Source organism: Diadema antillarum, unplaced genomic scaffold, assembly GCF_040938485.1.
Source record: "Diadema antillarum isolate AM-2024a unplaced genomic scaffold, OU_Dant_1.0 seq00001012_RagTag, whole genome shotgun sequence".
Lineage (NCBI taxonomy): Eukaryota > Metazoa > Echinodermata > Echinoidea > Diadematoida > Diadematidae > Diadema > Diadema antillarum.
The window spans coordinates 661,168-685,337 of record NW_027271848.1 but is presented as its reverse complement, the minus strand read 5'-3'; the positions used below and the strand labels follow the sequence as shown (position 1 = coordinate 685,337).

Here is a 24,170-nt window from a genome sequence, read left to right as displayed (position 1 = left end):
ATGGCAAATTTGTATGAGCTGGACTCTCACAATAACCAGGGCCAGGACCATGCTGATATTAATGATAAAGTGGAGCCCCGTAACCACATGGTCCCAGACCCTATAGCAGCAGAACACTGGGACCAGAACAGCCAGCCTAACTTTCCCACGACGGCCAACAATGACTCCTCTCTATCATATTCGCGCTTGGAAGAAGACCCCAGAGCGTCTGGCTATGCAAGCAGCGACTTTGAAGGTGAGGAACATGATCGCCTACTTGAGGTCGATGCAAGTTCATCTCTGGGATTTGGAGAGAATAAAGAGGCCTGTGGTAAAGAAGCATGTTTCCTTGTTTCTTGCATTGAAACATCATCTTATATCTACAGTCATGCATGGCACGATAACACTGTCATTCAAGAATGCAAATGTTTGGTCATTACTAATGTCATTACTAATGCACTATTCATATGAAATGAAGAAAAATATGCGTATCACTTTTCTACCAGTGCAGTAGGTCTTGCCCACACTCACTATGAACCAGTTTTCTTTACAAAGTAATAAAATATTCAAATGCTAGTCAAATTGATTCTTTGAACTACCTATAGGCAGCACAGGCAGTTTAGTAATTGGGCTCAGTGTGAACATAACGTACAGTTTATTAATGGCGCAAATCTGCAATGTAGTTGGAGAAATAGCTGCAGGTTACGAATCAGAACCTACGAATTGGGGTCACACCGTGTAGAGGAGGAATTTTTGTGTGTGAATACAAAGTAGGCCCTACTAGCCATAGTTACCGGTATATATTTTTTTCATTCACACTTCATTGTTCAGGTAAAAATTTTACATAATAAAAAATGTATTTTTGATCAGTACACATGATTGATTTGTGGGAAGTCAGTCACCTCAACTTCAGAAGCATTTATGGCAGATTCTCAACTTGGGATTTGGGAATTCACTGTTTAACCTGTTGAAGACGAGTCCCGAGTATACTCGAACGAGTATCTATGGGAAATGCGTGTTATAGCAAAATCAGTCCGTCCTCAACGGGTTAAGTCTCATTTCTGCCATCTGTGCTGAGCTTTTGTAGGGATGCATATCATGCAAATGGATATTTCACTTCAAATTTTGTTGAGTGTGCCCATGTTGCAAGTATATCAGCATTCTTCAGTAATTATCCTACAACCTTGTTTTCGAAACCATTTTACACCTTCTCATGTTAGCTTGATTGAATACAGTATACTGGAACAAAATAGTTTCCACAAAACAGTGTTGGACATCACAACAACTGTAGTGCTAGGTATCAAGGTCCCCTATTTGATAGTGAGTTCTTTTCACTTGCTTTTTCATGTGAAGATGGCATCAGGTAATAAGTTTAGGAATATGTTCTGGATATAATATTTGTCCTAAGCGCTATTACATTATGTATACATTTCCATATTATTATCATATAGTAGTATAATGATGTTCCGCTTGCTTCAGAGTGTCCAGGCATTTCAGAACTTTTGATATCAAGGGAAGTGCAGGATCTCTCAACTTATTTCTGTGCACAGTATGACAGCAGAAAACACAGGATGCATATGAGTGTGAAATCATAGAACCAAAGGAAACTGTACAAGGTCAAAGTTCAAGGCACATTTGGTCAACTTCTTTCTGAGCACCCTTCCCACTGCTTTGTGCTTGATAGCTGCCACCTAGGCCAAATGCAGTTTTTAGCAATCATTACAAGATCAGACAGTTTTATTTTGCTTTAAAATATAGATTATAATGGCATGTATACATTAATGTGTAATATGAGATTATTTTTTTGCAGCCTCTTCTATCATAGATGAGTAATATTATTTCTCATAAGATTGCACAGAAGAAGAAGAAGAATATTGCAAAGTAATTAAGTATTGAAAAGTATACACTGTAATTGGGTGTTTTCTTCCTGTGGCCCGTGTGGCATTTTCTTTGATTATGAAAGCTCTAAGAAGAAACATTATTTTAATTATCACTTTCATCTGCTCCTTGTAGCTTTATGAATTTCCAATGTATTCCTGATTCCTACAAGTGACTATTCTAATTGCTCACTTTTTCCCACAACTTATTATTTTGATGTGACTATTCTAATCACTCACTTTTCCCCACAACTTATTATTTTGCTCTCCTTCCATATTACTTGTTTGGGGATCGATATAACATTGATTTTCTTTCTATCCATACCATACACATATAATCACCGCCCTGAGATGAAGTTCCCCATGTACAGTATTGTTCTCATCCCTTATATGTAAAGTCATTGTGGAAATCTTTGTGTGATTAAGTTTGTGTGTACAATGTTTGTGTGTCAGTGTGTGTGTGCTGGGCCTATTTTGATGAACAACAGTTTGTACACTTGATGTGAAAGTATATTTCATTCCTGTTTTGTTACAAGCCCAAAATTTTGGTAAACTTGCCATTTCTTTTTTTTTAAATGTGTGTGTGTGTGTGTGTGTGTGTGTGTGTGTGTGTGTGTATGTGTGTTTTGGCTCTACTTTTCCAGAGCACAATATTTGTGAAAATTTTTACCGCATGGATTCATCGGCATTTGCAGTTTCTAAGCAAAACTGCTTAAATAGCAACTGAGTCCAAGCCCTTATTTGATGTTTAATAAACTGAGCTCAAAACAAACAGCACAAGAAAAAGCCGCTGAAAGTGAGCTCCAATAGGCACATTGTAATCTACTGTATGATGGTGTATTTTCTTGTAAATTGCCCCCCCCCCCCCCCACGCATCAAGATCTCAGTATTAATTTGGTTTTTGTAATCAATTACATTGCTATGCAATTTTGTTGCATCCATACACTGTACAATAATATCTAGATTTTTCACTGAACTGACCAGTCAATGATTTACTGCATTAATGTCATTTCTTTCTGAAAATTTGCAATTGATTTTTCTCTTGCATACCTTTTTCATTTTTCAGTGCTTGGTCATGCATACTTTTTAAAAAGATTGTATTATCACTTTACAAATTTTATGATATCAAAATTATCATTATGAAATTTAAAAAGAACACTGCATAGTTTTCACTCATTCATATCTGCCACCATTCTCATTAATGGTGATAAATTTCTTTCTTTACAAGAGACTTTAAAAAGTCAATACGCTGCTTATTATCGTGGAGGAATTACATCACTTACATTTTGTACTCTGTTCCTTTAATACCCCAGCTGTCCTGCTACCCCTGTCTCCTTTTCAATCTTCTTCCCCCTTCTCTTTCTCACGTATGATATGCATAATGTTATCTCTCTCTTTCTCGTATTTTTTTTTGTCTTTCGACTAAGATGGCGAGTACACAGTGGAGGAAGCGGTGGATGCCATGGGTTTTGGTTGGTTCCAGATCATGATTTCTGGCATTGTTGGTTTCAATTGGGTAGGTCAATGTCAATCTTATCAACCTGCTGAAAGAGCATGTTTCATGTATTTTGTTTTTTGGGGGTTGTTATTGGTGTTTGTTCTATTTGCTTGTCACTTTTTAGAAAGTATCTATATTATGGATGACATTGCTTACTTTAGCCATAATACATTGTAAGTGTATAGTTCTAAAATATTGGGAAATATGATGATGTAACACTTATTTGTCATCTCACAAAAATTTGGACTGAATATTTCCTGCGTCAAAAGCAGGTGATAAAATTTTGGTTGTTATTTCAGCATGACTAGAATTATTCATTTGTTCATCTTTACCATGGGGTGTTAGAAAACCTTCATCAAATATTTAAATTTCTTCTCTTTTTAGCTCACCTGAGCCAAAGGCTCAAGTGAGCTATTGCGATCGCCCTTCGTCCGGCGTCCGTCGTGCGACCTATTTTCACCAAACTTGGCAGGTAGCATTCCTAAGGGGTTAGGATCTCAATTTCTTAAAATGGGCACCATGCCCCACCCAGGGGGCCCCCAGGGGGCCCAAACCCCCAAAATGAAGGAATCTTTAAAAATCTTCTCTAGAATCAGAAGTTATAGAGCTAAGATAATACTATGAGTGAGTACATTAATGACTTTAGTTTCGAGTTTGTTCATAGGAGATCCAGGGGTGCCCCACTTGGGGGCAGGGGTGGGGGGGGGGGGGTGGTTGGGAAGGTCCAAATGGGGGCCTCATTGTACATTTTCATCTTCTTTCTGAAAACCTCGTGATGGATTTTCGTCAAACTTGGCAGGTAGCATCCCTAGGGGGTCAGGATCTCAATTTATCAAAATGGGCACCATGCCCCACCCAGAGGGCCCCAGGGGGCCCCAATCCCCCCAAATTAAGGAATCTTTAAAAATTTGGGCCCTTATTGTACACTTTCATCTTCTACTTGAGAATGCCTGGTCAAATTTTGGTAGAGCTGTGAATGATATAGATTAGTGACTGCGTGAAAGGTGAACTTGCCATACTCAGGTGAGCGCTAGACCCGCGGGTCTCTTGTTGTTCTACACCACTCATGTGACTGTGTATGATAATGGGCACATGTTTCAAATATTACCTTTCGTTCTAAAGTTCTTCCAATTTCTACCAGTTCTATAGCTATCACATGATATTATCAAATGTTTCAGTAATCACTTTAAGTTAAGCTGTAACTATGACTTTGTTTGTTTCTGTACTGTGGAAATGGTTACCTTTCTATTTGTATGGAAAGGTGCTCACTGATTTTCTTTTTCTCATTTAGATATCGATACCAAAGCCTGTTCTATGCACTTAGGTCCATCCAAGTATTTAGTTAGAGCCTGATGAGACATTTTGTGAGATGATAAAATTTTAGTGAATATTAATCTCCATATTCGCCACATTTTTGTGTTAATTCTGCCACGACAATTGCGGCTTCTTGGAATAAGGTACTGTATAAAGATTTCATCTGCTACCATGTTCACCTCACACAGTGATTTCATCTTGTGAAATGTGATCGACAAACAAGTGCAGCGAAAGCATCTGCCAGCATTGCTATAGGGTACTCAAGAATTATGAAATTCAAGTTTCAATGGATGTTGAGCTGTTTAAGCTTGGCGTACAAGACCGTGAACTACCAATCATGATGTCCTTGTGATGTAGTTGAAGTCCCCTGGCAGCAGTAGGTGTGCCCCTTGGCAAGGCACTTTATCCTCATTGCCGTGTCTTTCGGGGAACTTGTCATTCCTTGTAGTTTGCTTACAAGTATTCATTGCTTCTTAATTGTCTACATGTATATAGACGAGGTTCCGTGACATCAAATGACGCATTGCCTGAGGGGCAAAAGCAAATCACGTATGTATTAAGCGCATAGCTCTAGTGCTTGGTATGCATACCTCACACCAGCCTGCCTATCATGGGATGTGTGATGTAACGCTTAATACGTGCTTGCCCATGTGTATGCCCCCTCCCCTTTCCACAAAGTTTTTGCCCCTCAGCATGGCTTCATGATGTCTTTAGAACCTTGTCTATACCAATAAAGGGCAAGTCCAAGATAAGGTCCCCTCAGAAGGCAAAATTTCATCTTTGGTCAATATTGACATGTTTGGTATCATTTTGAAGCTTATGAGTTGAAGTTTTGATTTCCGTGGAGGAAAAAATGATATTATGTAAATTTATACAAATTTCAAGGGCTTCATTTGCATATATGTGAAACACAGCGTTACGTATGGGACATTTATAAAAATTCATATTAATTCAAAGGAAAGCAAATAATATTTGATTAATATGTGGACATAAGAAGTTCATCACATAGTTTAACTTGGTATGAAAATTTAGGGATTATGCAAATGATTATGCAAATTAGCTCGTGTCCTATTATGAGATGTCCCATACGTAACAAAATGAGGTCGTTTTTTTAGGTTTTTTCTGAAATTGCTATGGTTATTTTAATGCCCTTTTGGAAAGTTCTAATTTATTGTTTAGAGAAATTAAATATCAGAGAAAAAAGAAGAAAAAGTAAAACAAATATTTTTTATTAGGCATTGAAATAATGTTACGTATGGGACAAATGCGTTACGTATGGGACATCCTCATACATATTGCATGTGAATGCATTTAGCTAGCTGGGAAGGTCTCTCAGTACACAAATGGTCAATCATCCTGAAGAAAGCATCCCAACATTGTAGCTACTTTTTGAGTTATAGACACTTGAAACAATACATGAACTTGACTGAACAATTTTCAGAAAGGGGGAGGGGAAAATGGCAAAATACACAATGAAAAATCAGGATTAAAGGGATGGTATAGTTTTTTTTTTGTAGAAATGGGGATTCAGTTTTCAACATTTAAAGAGGTGATTGGAAACCAATTATATGAATTACTTAAGAGCATAAAATCCTAAGACTAGAGGAATTCAAAGTTTATGTGATGGAGACCCAATTTGAAATGGTTGTGATATATTAGAAAAAAAGAGTAAAATGATTTTTTTTTTAATTGCAAGTGATACACAAATTGTCCACAACAAAATTCATGGGTATACATACTGAAGTGTGACACGAATCAATGACCTGACTACTAGACAGACATATATCTACTCGATCACTGGGGTTCCACGCAGCAGGTATTGCTTATCTATTAAACTTAATATTTCTTGTGTCAAGTTGTTTTTTATTGAAACTAAATGACAAACTGCCTGTCATCAATGGAAGTAAACACTTTAAACTACCAGGTATTCAATTTTTCAGTAGTAACTATCCTGATAAAAATAGGGCATAGATACTGAGGTTGGTCGTAAAAAGTATAGAATATGATTGAATGTGATTATGATGGTAAATATCTGGGGAATATTGTTCCCTTGTCAATCTGGATCAGTATTTGAGTAATTTCAACTGATTCCACCTCAATGATTATGCAAAAATTTGTTCATGGGTATTTTGCAAAATTATTTTGCAAAATACCCATAAACATGCTTCTCCACACACTAAAAGAATGGGGGACAAAGGGCATGCATACCCAGGTTGGTCATAAAAATAGAAAAATATGATTGAATATGATTATGATGGTGAATATTTGGGGAATATTGTTTCCTTGACAATCTGGATCACTATTTGAGTAGTTTCAGCTGATTCTACTTCAATAATTATGCAAAATACCCATAAACATGGTTCTTCACACACTAAATGAATGGGGGACAAACTGTCCCATACGTAACTGTCCCATACGTAACACGTCATGTCTGTCTTTAATTAGAACCTGTAATTAGAGCTTTTTGCCTAATGACATGAAACTTACCTATTAACAATCTTGAGTGTTGTGACTTCCATCACAGTGAGTTACAAGTTGTAGAATGATATACTTTCAGAGAGTTTTGAGGTTGAAAAAAATGTTCAAAAAAACAAAAGTTTTCTGGTCCCATACGTAACGGCACATATTTTCGCTTCTAAAATATAATTGAGAAGGTCATTTTTCTCAAGTTTTTACCTGATTATACTTCTTCTAGATATTAATCACCATGATGAAGTTCAATATGATCAAAGGCCATTAACACTATTTTTCAGGTCATAAAAGTCTCTGAATGTCCCATACGTAACGTGCGCGTTATCTTGGACTTGCCCAAAAACAAATCGTGAGTCAATTTCGTATCAGGTGATTTTGAAGTATCAAACTCTGGTTCTTCCTGGTAGATGGCGGATGCCTTTGAGATCATGCTGGTCAGTGTACTGTCGGACAAGCTGATGTGTGAGTGGCATCTGGGCCCCTGGGAGCAAGCCCTCATCACCACCTTCGTCTTCAGTGGCTACTTCCTCGGGGCTCCCGTCTGGGGCCTGATCGGGGACAAGTATGGACGGAGATGGGTAAGTAGTACAGTGGACTTCAAGTATGTTGCTGAAGAAAGGCATCATCAAATTGGTATCTGCAATTGACGGTCATATCAAATGCTGTATTTTGCATACTTTTCATGATCCAGCCTGTATTTGAAGTCTGTAAAATAGAGGTAAAGTATTAGTGTAAATAGGGGGGGGGGGGGTTGTTGTATTTAGAATAAAACAGAAAAGAAATGAGAGCAGATTTCTCTATTACATTAAGTTCTTGTAAGTGGTGGATCAACCCATTTCAATAAAATTAATGAATATATGAAGAGAAGTGTAATTCATGCAATATGATTGTTAAAAAATCAAGAGAATGATCATTAACTCTATTGTGAGTATACCCGATATTGAAAATTGTATTTTATGTATATATGCATGTATGTACATGTATGTATGCATGTATATGTATGTATACATGTATGTATGCTTGTAGATATCCCTCTTTGTATAAATGCCAAAAGAAAGAATTTCCTATATTGGACAATAAAATGAAATCGGAATCTGAATCTGAATCGTTACAATCACTGGAAGTGTGAGACAGAGAGAGAGAGAGTGCATATGTGTGTTTAAGTAAGAGAGGGAGAGCGAGAAATAGGGTGTAAGAGATCAAGAAGGAGAGAGAAAGCGGGGAAAAAACTGATACCTGATTTCTCAATTAGTGCTTGTAAATGGTAGAGCCACCCATTCTTACAAACTCTTGTGTATTCTTGCAGACGTTGGGGTTGTCATCCTTCTACATCTTTCTCTATGGCTTCCTGAGCGCCTTCTCCCCAACCTTTGCCTGGGTTCTCATCCTTCGGGGTCTCGTTGGCGTCTCTCTCGGAGGATCATCTCAGTCGTGAGTTGAACAGGAACTGTCCTGTCATTTCAAAACTTGTACTGGTATTAAAGAATAGATACACAAAATGCTGGATACCAGCAGTAAACATTTGTGTGTATGTGCTTCTGGGAGATTCTTTTTTTTTTCTGTGAAGGATTTACACTCACTGATTTTAACATATCAACAGTTAGTTTTCAGAGTATGCATATATTCCTGATAGCATCTAAAAACAGTTTAATTTTTTTAAAAGGTTTATTTTTTTTTTGGGGGGGGGGAGGGGGAAGGGTGGCAAGAGTAGAGTGCCAAAATAAACTAAATTCTAGTAACATTTTGTCAGACAGTGCCACATCGGCTACCTCACGAAGCCTCAGCATTAGCTTCATCTTGTAGGCAACCTTTGGAAATACACTAGCTGGGGGGTGTTTCATAAAGCTGTTCGTAAAGTTACGAACGACTTACAAGCAACTGGTGATCAGTTCTTGTGCTGAATTATAGAAATTCTGATAAGTTAAGTAGCACATCAAAACTGATCACCAGTTGCTCGTAAGTTGTTCGTAACTTTACGAGCAGATTTATGAAACAGGGCCCAGGTCTGTGGAAGCTGTGAGGTGGTTTTTCTTGTAAACTTAGTTGAAAGGGCTTTTCCAAAATCTAGAAAAAAGAGTAAATTTATGCAGAGGTGCATTGTATCCTTCTTTAACCTGACCATCCATTAATTTACTACATGTAGTTCATAATCAAACTTGATAATTGTACTTTATGATTACACATTTATGACGTGTTCAAATTTTATGCATACCTGTATATCTAGGATTGTTCCTGATAACCAGAGAGCGTGTCAGAGACTTGACTGACATAGCAACAACTAGTGCATCCGAACTGGATTCTTAAAATGGATGTACAATGAGTGTGTACAAATAAATAGAATAGTTCGTTACTCAGTCCATATGGGAAAAATATCCATAGATATAGTATATTGGTCACATGTCTACACTGATGTATGCAAAAGGCTTTACCTTGTACATATCATCTTCTGAGTGTCTGTACTAGAATATGTGTACCATAAAGTAGAAAATGTGTGCTCACGCATGACTGGTGATGTGTGTTTGTGTGTGGTCATTTCTTCATTCATTCAGGGCAGTCATCTATGCGGAGTTTCTACCGGCCAAAAGACGGGGTCTGTGTCTCGTTTTCCTGGAAGTATGTATAAAATCCTGTGCTGCATTGTGTCGTGGAAACTACTCAGCAGAATATTAGATTCTTTTACATTTTCATCTCTACTTTAGTTACTTCTCTATTTTCTGTTTTAATTTCATATTTTGATATAAAGAGAACAATGTGTTACACATAAAAGTCAGGTCTAAGCTATTCTGTGGCAGGGCCCCCTAGAATAATAGTGTATAAACCATTGATGGAGCTACTCTGGGTAAAGAATACTGAATGAATAAATAAATAAATAAATAAAAACACCATCCCCCGAAATAAAAAGATTGTACATTATTAGCAGGGCTGCTCACTAACCCATTTTTTCTACTGGTCCGGCCCGTTTGTCGGACCAGTAGGTATCCAGTTTTTCCATTCTTTACTGGTCCATTCCTGAATAAGTTACTGGTCCGACAGTAACTCTTGGAATACTGTCACGCAGTTTGGGACCCAAGTCAACAAAACAACAAACAAGCAATCGAAAAGATCCAAAAAAGAGCTGCAAGATTTTGCATGCAACAATTATGATAGATCAGCTAGTGTAACAAATATGATGAAGCGTCTGGAATGGGAAAGCCTCGAGAGACGTATAATCAAATCTCACCTTCTCATCATCTATAAAGAGACCCAAGGATTAATCCCCAGCAATATTAAACATTTACAAAGCTCCAATTCGACCAAGAGAAAACCAACCACACGGCACTCCTCCAAGAAATTTGTGTACGACCATATAAGAGCAAATAAGAGCTGCTACCGGCAGTCTCTATACCCAAGGACAATCCCCCAGTGGAACAACCTCCCAGATAATGTCAGAGAAACTTCTACAATCCAAAAATTTAAACACCTTCTTGAAAATATTAAGTTTGAATAAGATATGCCTCCGACTCAAGCATATATTGCTACCTACATGTACGGGATAGCCACACCAGGCGTTTGTACATCAAGGATATCAAGATCAAGATCAAGATCAAGACAGTGATCTGTGCAACCACTTTGGTGTGGACAGCAGTCTGTGGAACAAACTGTCATGTAATTTTACTTGTAGATGAAGTGAAGGCTCATAGAAAACTAGACAAAACTACAGAAGGGTTTAAAACAGTAGACATCATTTTATGCAGTTCAAGGCATCAAATTGGCTTGTTACATCTCATAATTTGGCTGTACATTTGTAGATGTTCACTCATGCTGTTCTCTTGCAATATGTCATTCAAAAAATCTAGTTGTAACAAAATGTTACATTATATATTACTACCTGTAGTCCATCAATACCAGCTGTGGCTGAATGTTTGCTCAAAAGGAATTGTACATTTAGTATTCAATGCAAGAACTTTGGGATTTATGTTGCCTGCTTTTAATATGAAGGAATTCCATTATTTCATCTAATATGTTTGTATCATCTTTTTAATGTTTTATGTATTGTTTTATTGATGATGTAGGTTTTCTGGGTTCTTGGAGCTTGTCTAGAGGTTTTCTTAGCACTGGTTATCATGCCAACGCTTGGATGGCGCTATCTCCTAGCCTTCTCGTCAGCTCCCCTCCTTATTTTCCTCTTTATGATGAAGGTAGGTCAACAAACTTTTATGAGCTGGTTAATCATGTATTCTGAGTGCTCAACCTCAGATCAGAGTATTTTCAGCTGGTATTACATGAGAAAAAAAAAAGTGCTGCCAGTTAGGGTCTGCTTCAAATACGGTAAAACTAGGAATGTTCGTGTGCATTTTAATTTCGTGAATTTCGCGAGCACCAAGATTTGCGAAATTAAAATGCACACAAACATTTTTGTCTACACTTAATGCATTGAATGCCAGTGGCATTTCGCGAAAATTTCATGCCGCAAAAAAAGCCGTCGGCTCCAATTCGCGAAAAATTCATGCCGCGAATATATCATGTTTTACAGTATCTGGTGCAAAAAGAACAACAACACTATCATATATTTATCAGAGTATTGAATGCCTATGAGGAACAACTGTAACTTGATGATACATTTTAATAGTGATACAGCTAAGTGTCTGCAGAGATGCTGTCGTGACAACAACAACAACCAAGTCTTACACAGCTTATCATTTCACTTTTAAGCTCCTTAAGAGGCATGGAGAAATATGTTTGCTTTCTGGCTTGTAGAAAAAGTATTTGTTTATTCGTATCGTGCATACAGCATATACATGTACAGTGCACCCCTGTTATAACGGAACTCTTGCTGCAACATAATAAAAATTCAGGTCCCAAAAATTATTATCTATATATCTTTTTATTCTTTATCGTTCTGCTACAACAAAAGTTTGATATAAGACAAGTAAACTGCTGGTCCTGAGGACTTTATTATAACAGGAATCACCTGTATATGCAGATCTTCTGAATTCTGTATGCTATTCAACTGTAGATAGTATGCAAACTTGCTGTTCCTTTCCACTGCACAAATATAGTGCTCTTTGTAAAAACACAATGTGAGCACTCTAAACTTTCTCTGAAAGGTGCCATATGTGCCGTGTCTGCAATGAAAAGAAGTTGACTGATGGCACTAAGCTTTATGGGATGAACATGTTTTTTTTTTTTTTTTAAGAGGTTATTTCTTTGTTTAAACCTGTGAATTGAGTACTCTTAAAGCAGTGGGATGTGATAGTCATGACCTTGTTCTGTCACACAGTTTCTACCAGAGAGCACCCTATACCAGCAAGTATCAGGTGACATGTCGGGCGCCATGGAAACCTTGAAGAGGATCTCAAGGATGAACTCCAGACCCCTCCCTCCTGGTCGGCTGAGGAGGAAAGTGGAGCTGGTATGTCAGCAGGCATCAATCAAATTCTGAGTTTTTAATTTTACCAAAAAGGAAAAGAAAAGAGGAAAAACAAACAAAACAAAGGATATTCTTTTTGCTCTTGTGTCATTATTTGAAGGGGGGATGTGGGGGAGGGAGGGGAAGACATGAATCACTCCAGTGAGTATCAAAGGCTGAAAATTTAGCATTGTGCATCCTGATATTTTTCTTGTATACTGTCTACTCTGTATTTGACTACAAACCTATATTTTGAATAAAATTTATTTGACACAAATGTGCTTGCCCAATGACAGATTTACAAGTAACACATTAGAATTGAGAATCATACAAGCTGTATTTTATGATGGTCATGGACATTTTTAGGTTTGGTAAATTGGTCTCTCACAATGTAAAGTGATGTGTTCCACTTTCCTATCTATACATGATATTCACACTGTATGGATCAAGATGACTCTGAAGTGCTTTTGATGCTGTCTTTTCTTTCAGAAACCCAAGGGCGCCGTACGCGAATTATTCAGGACAAAGGAGCTTGCCATCACTTCAATACTTCTTTTAATTCTATGGTATGTATAAGGCAACTGTGATTATTCTGTGGTATGTATATTGTGAACATGATTATGGGTCCTGCTTCACAAAGAAACTCATGTCATTGGAAAGTATTGCTGATTGCAGCTACTGTAACAACAACAATATACAGATGTTTGTAGCTGATTGGTTATGATTTGGCTGTTACCATGGTGATTACTAAGAGGTAGAAATGTGTCTAGTTAACCAGTGAAAAAGGGGATAACCGGTGAAAAAGGTACCAACCAAACTTCCGCTCGTTATTTTTGTCTGTTTTCTTGAGCTTGCATAGGGGTTTGATGTGCTTTTGAACACATGCATACACTGTAGTAGTGATAATCTATCAGCTTAAGTAAATTGTTTTGTAGTGGATGTAATGCACTGCTTCTATTTGTTGTTCAATCATGAAAAATGGCACTTGTAGTCAGCGTTTGTGTGCTCCCAAAACAGTCCAGTTAGTGCAACTTGTTGAATCCTTATTTGGTTTGAACACCTTTTTTTTTTTCAAATTTTAAATAAACATTTGTTTTGAGGTTTGGAAAAAAGGAACTACAGGACTCAAACCTGTCATCTACTGCTTTCCGGGCAGAGACTACCACCAGGCTGTCCCTTGTTCCTATTTTCCGACATGTTTGTTAATTTACAGATTTACAGTTACGATCTTACAAATTTCATTTGTTTGAGGGAGACAAATTGGAAGAAAATTCAAACCTCAACCTTCACCCCTCTACTTAATATTCTCTAACATTTGTTTTGCTAAGCATGATGGACCACTGGTATTATTCCTTCTTCTTCTGTTTAGGCAGCTGTTGATAATTCATGAAACCTTTGTTAGTGCTCTTTATTTCACTGAATTGTTTGTATGGTGTTGAGTGTTGTTCAAAGCTATCTCACATTTCTTGCAAGCAAGGAAGTAGACCAACATAAGTCACATGATTTTGCTCAACCTTTGTAGTCCCACATGTGACTTTTTTCGCTGTCTTCAGATGATAACATGAAAGAATTACCAACCAGGTCTCGCCTTTTGCAACTGTCTATTTTGTGGTAAATGGAAATATGCAGTCTGTTATTGTTGCGTCAATGCGTTGAGGCGCGTTGTGTCCATGCCATAATGGCGCAGTGTGCGTGTGGTTGGCATGGGCACAATGCAACTTTTATTTTTCATGTGAATATAATGACGCAGATTTGATTGATTCTGGATTCTTCACTTTCACTTGAAAGAGAATGGACATACAAATATATTCTCTACGAGCTCTGCTATGTTGAATAGTTAATAGGCCTGTATCTGTATTCGACATGTAGCTGTACGAGGATAATGCGGAGTTTATACATGTATCGGCAGACTGAGACTGTTCGATTTGTTCAAATAAATCTATGCAACGTCAAATGGAGACTGTCAGCGTCATCATTAACCCGGCTTACAACAAATGGTGTCAGGAGTGGGATGATGACAGCCTGGCGGATTGAGACGTTCTGACGGTTCATCGAGTTGAGGAACCGTGATCACCGAATAACAGCCTCGAGTATGACGGAAGAACGATCCACGTTTCGCTCTGAGGAGACCTGCTGTTTTGACGACACTTTGGTAGCGGACAGGAGTATGCAGGAGTGATCTTGATGGTGTACGTTGATCAGCCCTGGTAGAGCAACGCTACTCTGTGAGGCAACTTCAAGATGATCAGGCTCGTCGGTAGCAGATTGAAGACTGGAGCAAATGGTGCATCGAGAGTTTGCCGTAGATGTCTATCAGCGCGAGTGTACCACAGGAGCAGCAGGACATCGATCAGGATGTGACAGTTGGAGCCGATGGCATCTCACGCACTGAATAAGACGGTATTTGATAACTTTCGTTTAAACCGAATGGACTTCAGGCAGATTTTGACCTATGATGCCATGTTTGGCGTGTCTTAATTGGTCAGTTTAACTGCGTTGTTAGTCATGTGTGAACAGTTTGTTTATAAGGATGTGCAAAGTGATAATTGCTCTTCGTCATCATATCGACAGGCAATAAGGTTGTGTGTAAATCTCGCTCTAGGCCATGCTCAGATTGAAAAGTTTAGTGGGTATTATGAAGATGGCACTGAAACACCTTTTTCTAACTGGATGGAAGGATTCAATTTTATTATTGAACCTTTCCATTTCAATGATGAGGAGAAGGCTTGGGTTTTGGTGAGCAACCTTACGGGGCCAGCAAGAGAGGAGATTCTTTATTGTCTGTCTGACGCGAAGCGGAGGAGTTTCACAGAGATTGTAAAAGCTCTCCGTCTGTGTTTTAGTCGAGAGAATTCTCACTATTTGCGGTGTTTGTTCTATAAACGTGTTCAACGTGATAATGAAGACTTGGCAGACTTCAGTAGGGCTCTCATGCGTCTTTATGCCAAATTGGTAGATGCTGCAGACGATGAGAAGGAAGCTGCGGCTCTGAGGCAGCTCAGGGATGAAGCTCTGTCAAATCAGTTTGTCAGTGGAACACGGGATGAGAGAGAACGAATTTTGTTAAGGCGTTTGCACATGAAAAATAGGGGAGGCCGATTTGAAGTGCTTAGGAGAGAAGCACTGTTAGTTCTCCGTGAAGACTGTATGCTAGAGGGGGATGGGTTGAAAACTGGGAGTGCTGATGCTGGAACACAAGGAGTGTTCACTGACCTGGTTGCTCAGCAGCTAGATCTTTCCTCAGATACAGCTGGACAGGAGAAGGAGGATGCGATATCTACTCTTTTGGATGGGGGATCGCAGATTCTGGGTTGCGTTGATGTAGATGAGGGTGGTGCAGAAATTGATGCTAGGGGACATGGACATGAGTCATGTGATGAACACGTTGATGCAAAGGATTTAGATGCTGGGGTGCTTCTAATTGCAAAACCTGTGGGAGAGGGTACCGAGAGGGGTCCCGAATTATCACATGAAGGTCAGGATGTTCAAAAGCATGCAAAAGTGCAACCACTGAGCACTCACTTAGCGCCAAAGGAGCGGTCAATTCCAAAAGGGGAGAATATTTCTCATGGTGACATTGTTGTCAATAGTGTAACAACAAGGGAGGCATGCATACCCAACTGTAACATGTGGAAGCATGGATGTCATGTTCAGGGAACAGTATGGGGGCCCTGGGAGTCAAATTGGAGACCGGATTTGGGGTTGGTCGCTGCAGGTTAGAAATCCGCTGTACTTTCATGGAATTTGTTGTAAGTTGATTCGCTTACAGTGTATACGTTCATGACTGCAGCTGAAACTTGTGTACATCTCAAGTAGCAATGGATTTAGGAACTATACGCATTTAAAGATGCAATATCAATGCGAGAAAAGTTAATGATTATCAAGATATGGTTGTTTTAATTGATATGTGATTGATAAGAAGTTTTTAATGAGATATTGGAATAGTGATAAGAAAGTATTTGAAATCGCTACTACGTAAAAAAATGAAGGAACTATAGCCATTGTTTTCATTGTTTTGTTGGAAGTTGAACAACATACGGCATTCTGACAATATGAGTGGTTGTTCAGTGAGTCAGAAACTTATGATAATGAGAATAGTTGGTCGAGAATTCATGCTTTGAATGATCCCTTAATTTGTGTGAAGTTTTGTAAATGAGCAAATCGCTGACTGTGACGATATGACACATAAAGCGGGGAAGTTACCGTATATCAAAGCGGAGAAGCTTATTTTTGTTAGTTGTGAATTCTAACATTCTGTGACTTCACTTTGTTTCAACTGTGAATTTCGTGATATGTGTTATATTGATTCATTGAGAAATACGTTACTTTTAGAAAATCGATTATTATCATACGGGTCGTATGATATAATCGCGGGGAAGTTGTGTTGTTGTATGCATTTGGCATGTGTATTAAGAGACTTGTCTATGCGTCTCGATAAATTTGAAGTATACACATTGTTGTATGGTTTTATATACAATGTATAGAACATGTTCTGTTACGGCATGTTTGACGGGTTTTTATGCTTTGTCTTCCCGGATATTCTGTACATAACTGACAATGTGGGACGGCTGAGTTCTACATCGAAACGGAACTGAAGAAAATTGTAACATATTGATGTGTTATTCTCTTGTCGCGGAACATTTATGCCATGTATCAAATATGAGTTTGTATGATTTACTGTAAATTTGGAAGATTCAAGAGTTTCAGCTCTTGGCAGATTTTATGTGTAAAGTTCAATTTTGTAGTATTTCGACGTTTGTATATTTGACTGGAAAAGCGGGGAACACACGCTTTCCTGAAGTATATTTTTGTATAGCATTATGTGCTATTAATCCGCTCTTATATGAAATTGCTGTAAAGTGTAATGATTTGACATGAAGAGCGAGGAATTTTTTGTTATGTATTATTATGTATAATGTTATGAAAATGATATGATGTAATTGGGATTATATAACCCATGGTTGTGTTATATAATCGCGGGGAAGTTTGTGGTAAATGGAAATATGCAGTCTGTTATTGTTGCGTCAATGCGTTGAGGCGCGTTGTGTCCATGCCATAATGGCGCAGTGTGCGTGTGGTTGGCATGGGCACAATGCAACTTTTATTTTTCATGTGAATATAATGACGCAGATTTGATTGATTCTGGATTCTTCACTTTCACTTGAAAGAGAATGGACATACAAATATATTCTCTACGAGCTCTGCTATGTTGAATAGTTAATAGGCCTGTATCTGTATTCGACATGTAGCTGTACGAGGATAATGCGGAGTTTATACATGTATCGGCAGACTGAGACTGTTCGATTTGTTCAAATAAATCTATGCAACGTCAAATGGAGACTGTCAGCGTCATCATTAACCCGGCTTACAACAATTTCATTTTTCACATTTCAGGTTTTGTAATGCATTCCTGTACTATGGAATAGTTCTAATGTCAACAGAGATTTTCTCATCTGGAAATTCTTGTGCTGGTAAGTAGTTTTGGTTTGCTTTTACATTTTCACTCTAGATCAAATATACTTGTGCATTTGTGGACAATACACATTGGTCTACTTTTGGCATGATGTTAAATGAGCAATTATTAGATTTGAGCCAGTGACAAGAAAGAGAAGAAGTTAAGATATAAACCATATTTGGAATTTGGTGGGTTAGGACAGGGATGTGACCTTTCACATCTTTCAAGAGGATAAGCCAGTGATGTGGTTGTAATTACCAGTCTCTGTGCATGCTATCAGCTGGATCCAAAACGTGCTCATATTTCTTCCACGATTGGTCATTGCAGCCGAACCTGAACCGGAATTGGAGTGCCAAGCGGCATGCAAATCTCTGGACTCTCATGGATACTTGAAGCTTCTGGAAAGTTCCTTTGCTGAATTTCCAGGTAGAGATGTTCATACATTCAGTGACCTCCTTTCCCCTGAGATGATGATGATGATGATGATGATGATGATGATGATGATGATGATGATGATAATGATATGATGATGATGGTGGTGATGGTGGCAATGGTGGTGATGGTGGTGATGATGATGGTGATGGTAATGGTGATGATGGTGATGATGAGAGATAAACATAGGGAGGGAGTAAATGAAATGAGAAAGGAACTAGAATTGGGCTCAACTGTACCTCATAATGATGGTGTATGAGGAACCACAATAGCCATATATAAAGATTATGATATCTTGGTCATGATGCATTTGTAAATTTTACACCTCGATACCTCTTTACACCATTATTATCTTATAGAAGAGGAAATCCACTTAGGATAATTGAGGGATATCTTAACCCTTTGAGGACGGACTGATTTTGCTACAACACGCATCTCCCATAGACACCTGCCCGAGTCTACTCTTCAATGGGTTAACTTTCAAAGAACATACTTTTATATATGATCCAGAATACCTGTGCATAATGTGTGGTTTGTGCTGAACTTTGAGTTAAGCTACTCCAATACCAAATGCCATTGGACAAAATCTAGAAGATGGTGGAAGTGCTCACAAAACGGCACCTTATACCTACTTTTCTTGTATGAGAGCTAGCTTTTTTTTTTCTTTTTTCCTTTTTTATTTTTTTAATACTTCAGATGCACATCTTGAACAGATGGCATTGTAACAGGACTTTGTGTCTTTCTAATGCAGGTATCTTCCTGACACTTGTTGCTATTGAAGTGCTGGGTAGGAAGTGGACCATGGGAGTGGAAATGCTCATAGCGACGCTGTTCGTCTTTCTACTTCTCATTTGCTCAACTTCGTGAGTTTCTCATTTATCCTGTGTCAAACTGCTGGTAGCCATATGCCTACACTGAAGTACAGCTGTACTGCCTTCTACATATTGGGCCCTCAAGTTCTGTGTTTTGATATGGAAGAATGTTTCCAAATGGTATTGCTTGGATTATGCATGGAGTTAAGAAAGTTCAAATGTCAACGAAACGAGCAGTTGCTCATTTTTAAGGAAATCTGTCATCAGTACCAGAAAAAAAGAATGCAACACACTCACCCATTAGTACAGTGTAGTTTGTGCACATTGTAAGAGAAATGTGCAAGTCACACTAACCATTAAAGGACAAGTTCACCTTCATAGACAAATGGGTTGAGTGAATGCAGCAATATTAGTAGAACACATCAATGAGAGTTTGAGGAAAATCGGACAATCCGTTCAAAAGTTATGAATTTTTGAAGTTTCTGCTCAGTCACGGCTGGATGAGAAGACTACTATAGCTTGTGATGTCATATGAGTACAACTATATGAAGAAAGTATAAAGAAAATTCAAGATATTCTCACTTTTCTCACATAATAAAAGAACACTCGACTTCTCTCTTTCAGAAGTCAGGGGAAATGATATTACCTCTAACATAAGTCAGTAACATGTTGAAGAAATGTGCACTTTATTCAAAAAGTCAAGTTTTGTGAAATTCTCTTTTTATTTTTCTTATATTGTTGTACACATGTGACATCATGCACTGTAGTAGTCTTCTCCTCCAGCAGTGATTGCACAGATACTTTAAAAATTCATAACTTTTGAATGGATTGTCGCATTTTCCCCAAACTTTCACTGATGTGTTCTACTAATATTGTTGCCCTCACTCCATCCACATGTATATGAAGGTGAACTTGTCCTTTAAGGTCTGTGTATGTCAGTAGGAATTGTGTGAACAGGGTAACTATGGAATTGTTTTGTAACCCACATGGTGCAGCCGAGGGGATTGGACTAGATTCCATAGTTGCTGCATGAACTCTATTCCTACTGACTCACGAAAAGATGTGTTGATCATCTGCATTAGAACAGTGGACCAAATTTTACCCTAAATTGTTTGTTTTTATCGCATTTCTGATAATAAATAACTCCTAGCAAATTCACTGGATGCATTTCTTTTTTGACCTGCCATACTTGGAACCATGCGTTGGTAATTACTGGATGCACCGTAATGCTTGGTTAGCCACCTCTTGCGAATAAAGTGTGTGAACTCTTTTGCTACAAGTGCGTGATAGCATGTTTACAGTGTCTTTCACAAGTGATACCATTGATTATTTGATATCGAATGAAGAGAACTAGTGCACTGCTTTCCACTGATAAGATTGCAGGATTTTCACAACCCATTCTTCAAAATCTTTAAAGAGCTTCCCATAACTGACAAAATGTGTTCTTAATGTGTGTGCATGTGTATATATTTTGTGTGTTGAATACGTAAGATATTTACCCTTTCTTTCTATTAACCTTTTCATGCCATTTATGTTCTATGCTTTGTCCCAATGCAGCAACGTACAGCTGGCGATAATCTTTGTTGCGAGAGCTACTATTTCGGGAGCTTTTCAGGCCCTTTATGTGTATACTCCAGAGGTGAGATGTGGCAACAGTCTTTCCACTATCTATAAACCACATTTAAAGCTAATACTGCATATACTGTACAACTAATGTCTGTATGTGTGAGTTTATGTTTCTATGAGTATATCTATGTGTGGATATGTTTATGTGTGTATGTGTAAATATACTCTTACATTGTATGTGTATATCTGTATGTGTGTATGTGTAAATATGTCTTGTTCGTTATTTGTGTGTAAACGTGTGGGTATGTGTTAATGTGGGAATGCATTATGCTCATAATTGTCAAAAGTGCACACATGAGTGAGCATTATACCACACTTAGAATGTTTCCTGCTGCTGAGTTGATTGACTACTCATCATGTTATATTTGGTAAAAAATACCATTGTACTGTTTGCTGTCGATGCAGTCAAATGCCGTTGAACAGTTAGGATAGGGCACAATGGGCTCTCCATTCATCTTACAGTTTCCCCTTTCACCTTGGCCTAAGAAATGATCATTGTAAACACGCCTTGGTCTAGAACCCGCTTCTCAACCAGTAAGCAGCAATGTCAACCGAACATAAGATAAAAATATTCATCTCTGATCTAACTCTGAGCCTCAAAAAAATGTTTGAAGGAGTTAAAGTGGGTCTCGGGTTGAAAAAGGTTGAGAAGAGTGGGTCAGGACCATTCCTCTTATGAATATCCAAATTATGAATGGTCTTTATTCTTACATTGTTACAAGATTTTACATTTGGTGAAAGATGGGGAGCTCTAGAGGGTGCTACATAAGCACTTGCCCGATTACCCGGGGCAAGTGAAAATTAAGTTCATCAAGTGTTTTTGAACAATGAAAACAAATGCTTGCCCGAATAGGGCAAGCAAAGAGCCACCTTTTTTCACTTATTCCGTCAACAAACCCACAGAGTCAACCATACAGAAGCCCAAAGATAATGGGTGATGCAACACACTTTATGTTTCATTTCAGCAACTTTCCAACACTTGCGTGTAGAAGCCCCAGTGCAATGCAACAGCAACACTTGATCAGACAGAGTTTTTTTACTACACTGTGTTTAAGCATGCAAATCAATGTGTGCCATTTATTCAAATGATTCTGTTTTATTAAGCCCTTGACTTACACATGATTTTCTATATTATTTTCTAACATTTTGGACTTTCTTTCGGGCAAGTAAAATTAATGTTTGGGCAAGTGTTTTGCAGCAAATTTGAAAATCTGCTTGCCCGATCGGGCATGTGTAAAAATAAAGTTTTGTAGCACCCTGCTGAGTCTATTTGACAAGGCAAAACCTCATGAATGGAGCTTCTCATGGTAAACCTCATGTGAAGTCTTGACAATGGTACTGTAAAACACAATATTTTCGCAGCATGAAATTTTTGCGAATGGGAGCCGACGGCTTATTCGCAGCTTGAAATTTTCGCAAGTTGCCTCTAACATTCAGTGCATATAGTGTAGACAAGATCTTTAGTGTACATTTTAATTTTGCCAAACTTGGCTCTCGCAAAATTCGCAAAATTGAAGTGCACGTGAATATTCCTAGTTTTACAGTACTCATGACCATTTACTTTTTGTAAATTGATGTATCCCTGTCAATTTTTTTTTTTTTTTGTCAGAACATTTCGTGTGGATTATGTCAAATATTGGAAAATCAAAGCTGGGCGCGGCAAAGAATGATACTCTGGATTTATGAATGTTATGTTTCCTACAAAATATTAAACATAAAAGGTTGATGAATGATGTCCTGATAGTTTTTCAGCAAAATAGCACTGACTTTGTGTTGTGAAAATCAGAAATTCACACTTTTCTGTTCAAAGAGGAAAAAAATTTGTTCCAACAGGTCCTGTCTGTGTGTATGTATTGTTTAGCTGCAGCTGTGATGATGATGGAAAAAAAGTAAACATTATCTTCCATGTTGTGATGAGTTCATTTGCAAATGTCAGCTTTTTGTTGTTGTTGTTGTTGTTTCTTTGTCTAGGTCTTTCCTACACACGTGAGATCTATAGGAATGGGTTTGTGTGTGGCGGCTTCTCGAATGGGGGCCATTCTAACACCATTCATTGCTCAGGTGAGTCAGGAGGGAGGCTGGATGGGAGTTGGTGAGAGTGCACCGAGTTTGAAGAATGGGTTTCACTTCTCATTGTCAAACTGATTAGCTTGTAACAAATTTTGGTTCACAGTTCTCTTATGCAGCCCTCACCCCCCTCACCTCCCCCCACCTAAAAAAAAGGGGGTGGGAGGGGGAAAGAAAAAGAATGATATTTATAATGATAATAATATTATATTGTATTACATTATATTATTATGATAATAATTAATAATAATAGTTAAAGGGATTGCACAGTTATGGTTGAGACCTAATTTCAGGTTTCTAACATTCTTTGGTGAGATAATGAGAAACCTCTTATAAAATGTGAAAGAGCATGTAATTCTATGAGGAATTCAACGTTTATTTGATGAAAATTGGTTTTGAAATGGCTGAGATATCAAAAAAGAGCGATTCTTATAAAGTGTGGGACCCACATTTTATTACGATCACTTTGTTTTACTTTGTTTTTTGATGTTTCAGTCATTCCAAATCCGATTTTCATCAAATAAACTTTGAATTCCTCTTAAAACGGTATGTTCTGTACTATATCATAAGTGTTTTCTTGGTATCTCGCAAAAAGTTAAAAACCCAATTCTCATCTCCACCAAAACTGTACTATCCCTTTAATACATAAGTGTATTCATAGTTTGTAGGTGTATACTTGTTACTGTGACAATTAGATTTAGATTGTCACTGGATCCAAAGTTTTCCCGTGAATTTTGCTTTGAGTAATTCTACAAATGATGCCCTTGGCATCGAGTGTGAGGAAATCTCCATGGAAACAGATGCTTTATGAACCCTATGTCCTTTCCTCCGCAGGTGATGATTAAGCACTCCGTGATGATCACCATCTGTACGTATGGAGTCTTCTGTCTTCTTGCCAGCATAGTATCCGTCATTCTCCCAGTGGAGACTAAGGGTAGAATTCTACACTAGTGAGGATGATGTGGGAAAGGGAGATATTCAAATCATTCCTAATTTGCTTCTCTGAATGCATGATGCTTGGGCTGAAGTGTTTTTGCAATCATTGTTTATGTGCCTAAACTACTGCCATCTTTCTTTCCTTTTTAAAGTGAAAACATCATTCTCTATAATGCCTACAGAACTGTAGATTTTTGCCCTAAGATGTACACAAATGCTTATAAATCGTGTGAAATAATGCTGAAATAACACAATTTTATTAGGTGATGGCAACATATTGGCCAAGAAAGAAGTTGAAGAACATTGTACAGTG

General features: G+C 38.0%; 1 protein-coding gene across 1 annotated transcript; it reads left to right on the top strand.

Moving 5' to 3' along the window:
* LOC139742659 (synaptic vesicle 2-related protein-like) lies at positions 1–24,170 on the top strand. The gene is made up of 16 exons (XM_071653187.1): positions 1–235; positions 1,333–1,342; positions 1,388–1,403; positions 3,283–3,372; positions 7,548–7,718; positions 8,447–8,571; positions 9,690–9,753; positions 11,193–11,318; positions 12,401–12,532; positions 13,019–13,095; positions 17,924–18,000; positions 18,312–18,410; positions 19,168–19,279; positions 20,786–20,867; positions 22,826–22,915; positions 23,756–24,170. Exons 1-16 carry the CDS (start codon positions 1–3, stop codon positions 23,870–23,872), a joined length of 1,623 nt encoding a protein of 540 aa, XP_071509288.1. The 3' UTR covers positions 23,873–24,170.

Coding starts and splice junctions, on each gene's coding strand:
- LOC139742659 (XM_071653187.1), top strand. CDS start 1: ATGGCAAATTTGTATGAGCTGGACTCTCACAATAACCAGGGCCAGGAC. Junction 8,572..9,689: donor CTCGGAGGATCATCTCAGTC/GTGAGTTGAACA, acceptor TCATTCATTCAG/GGCAGTCATCTATGCGGAGT. Junction 19,280..20,785: donor CTTCTCATTTGCTCAACTTC/GTGAGTTTCTCA, acceptor GTCCCAATGCAG/CAACGTACAGCTGGCGATAA.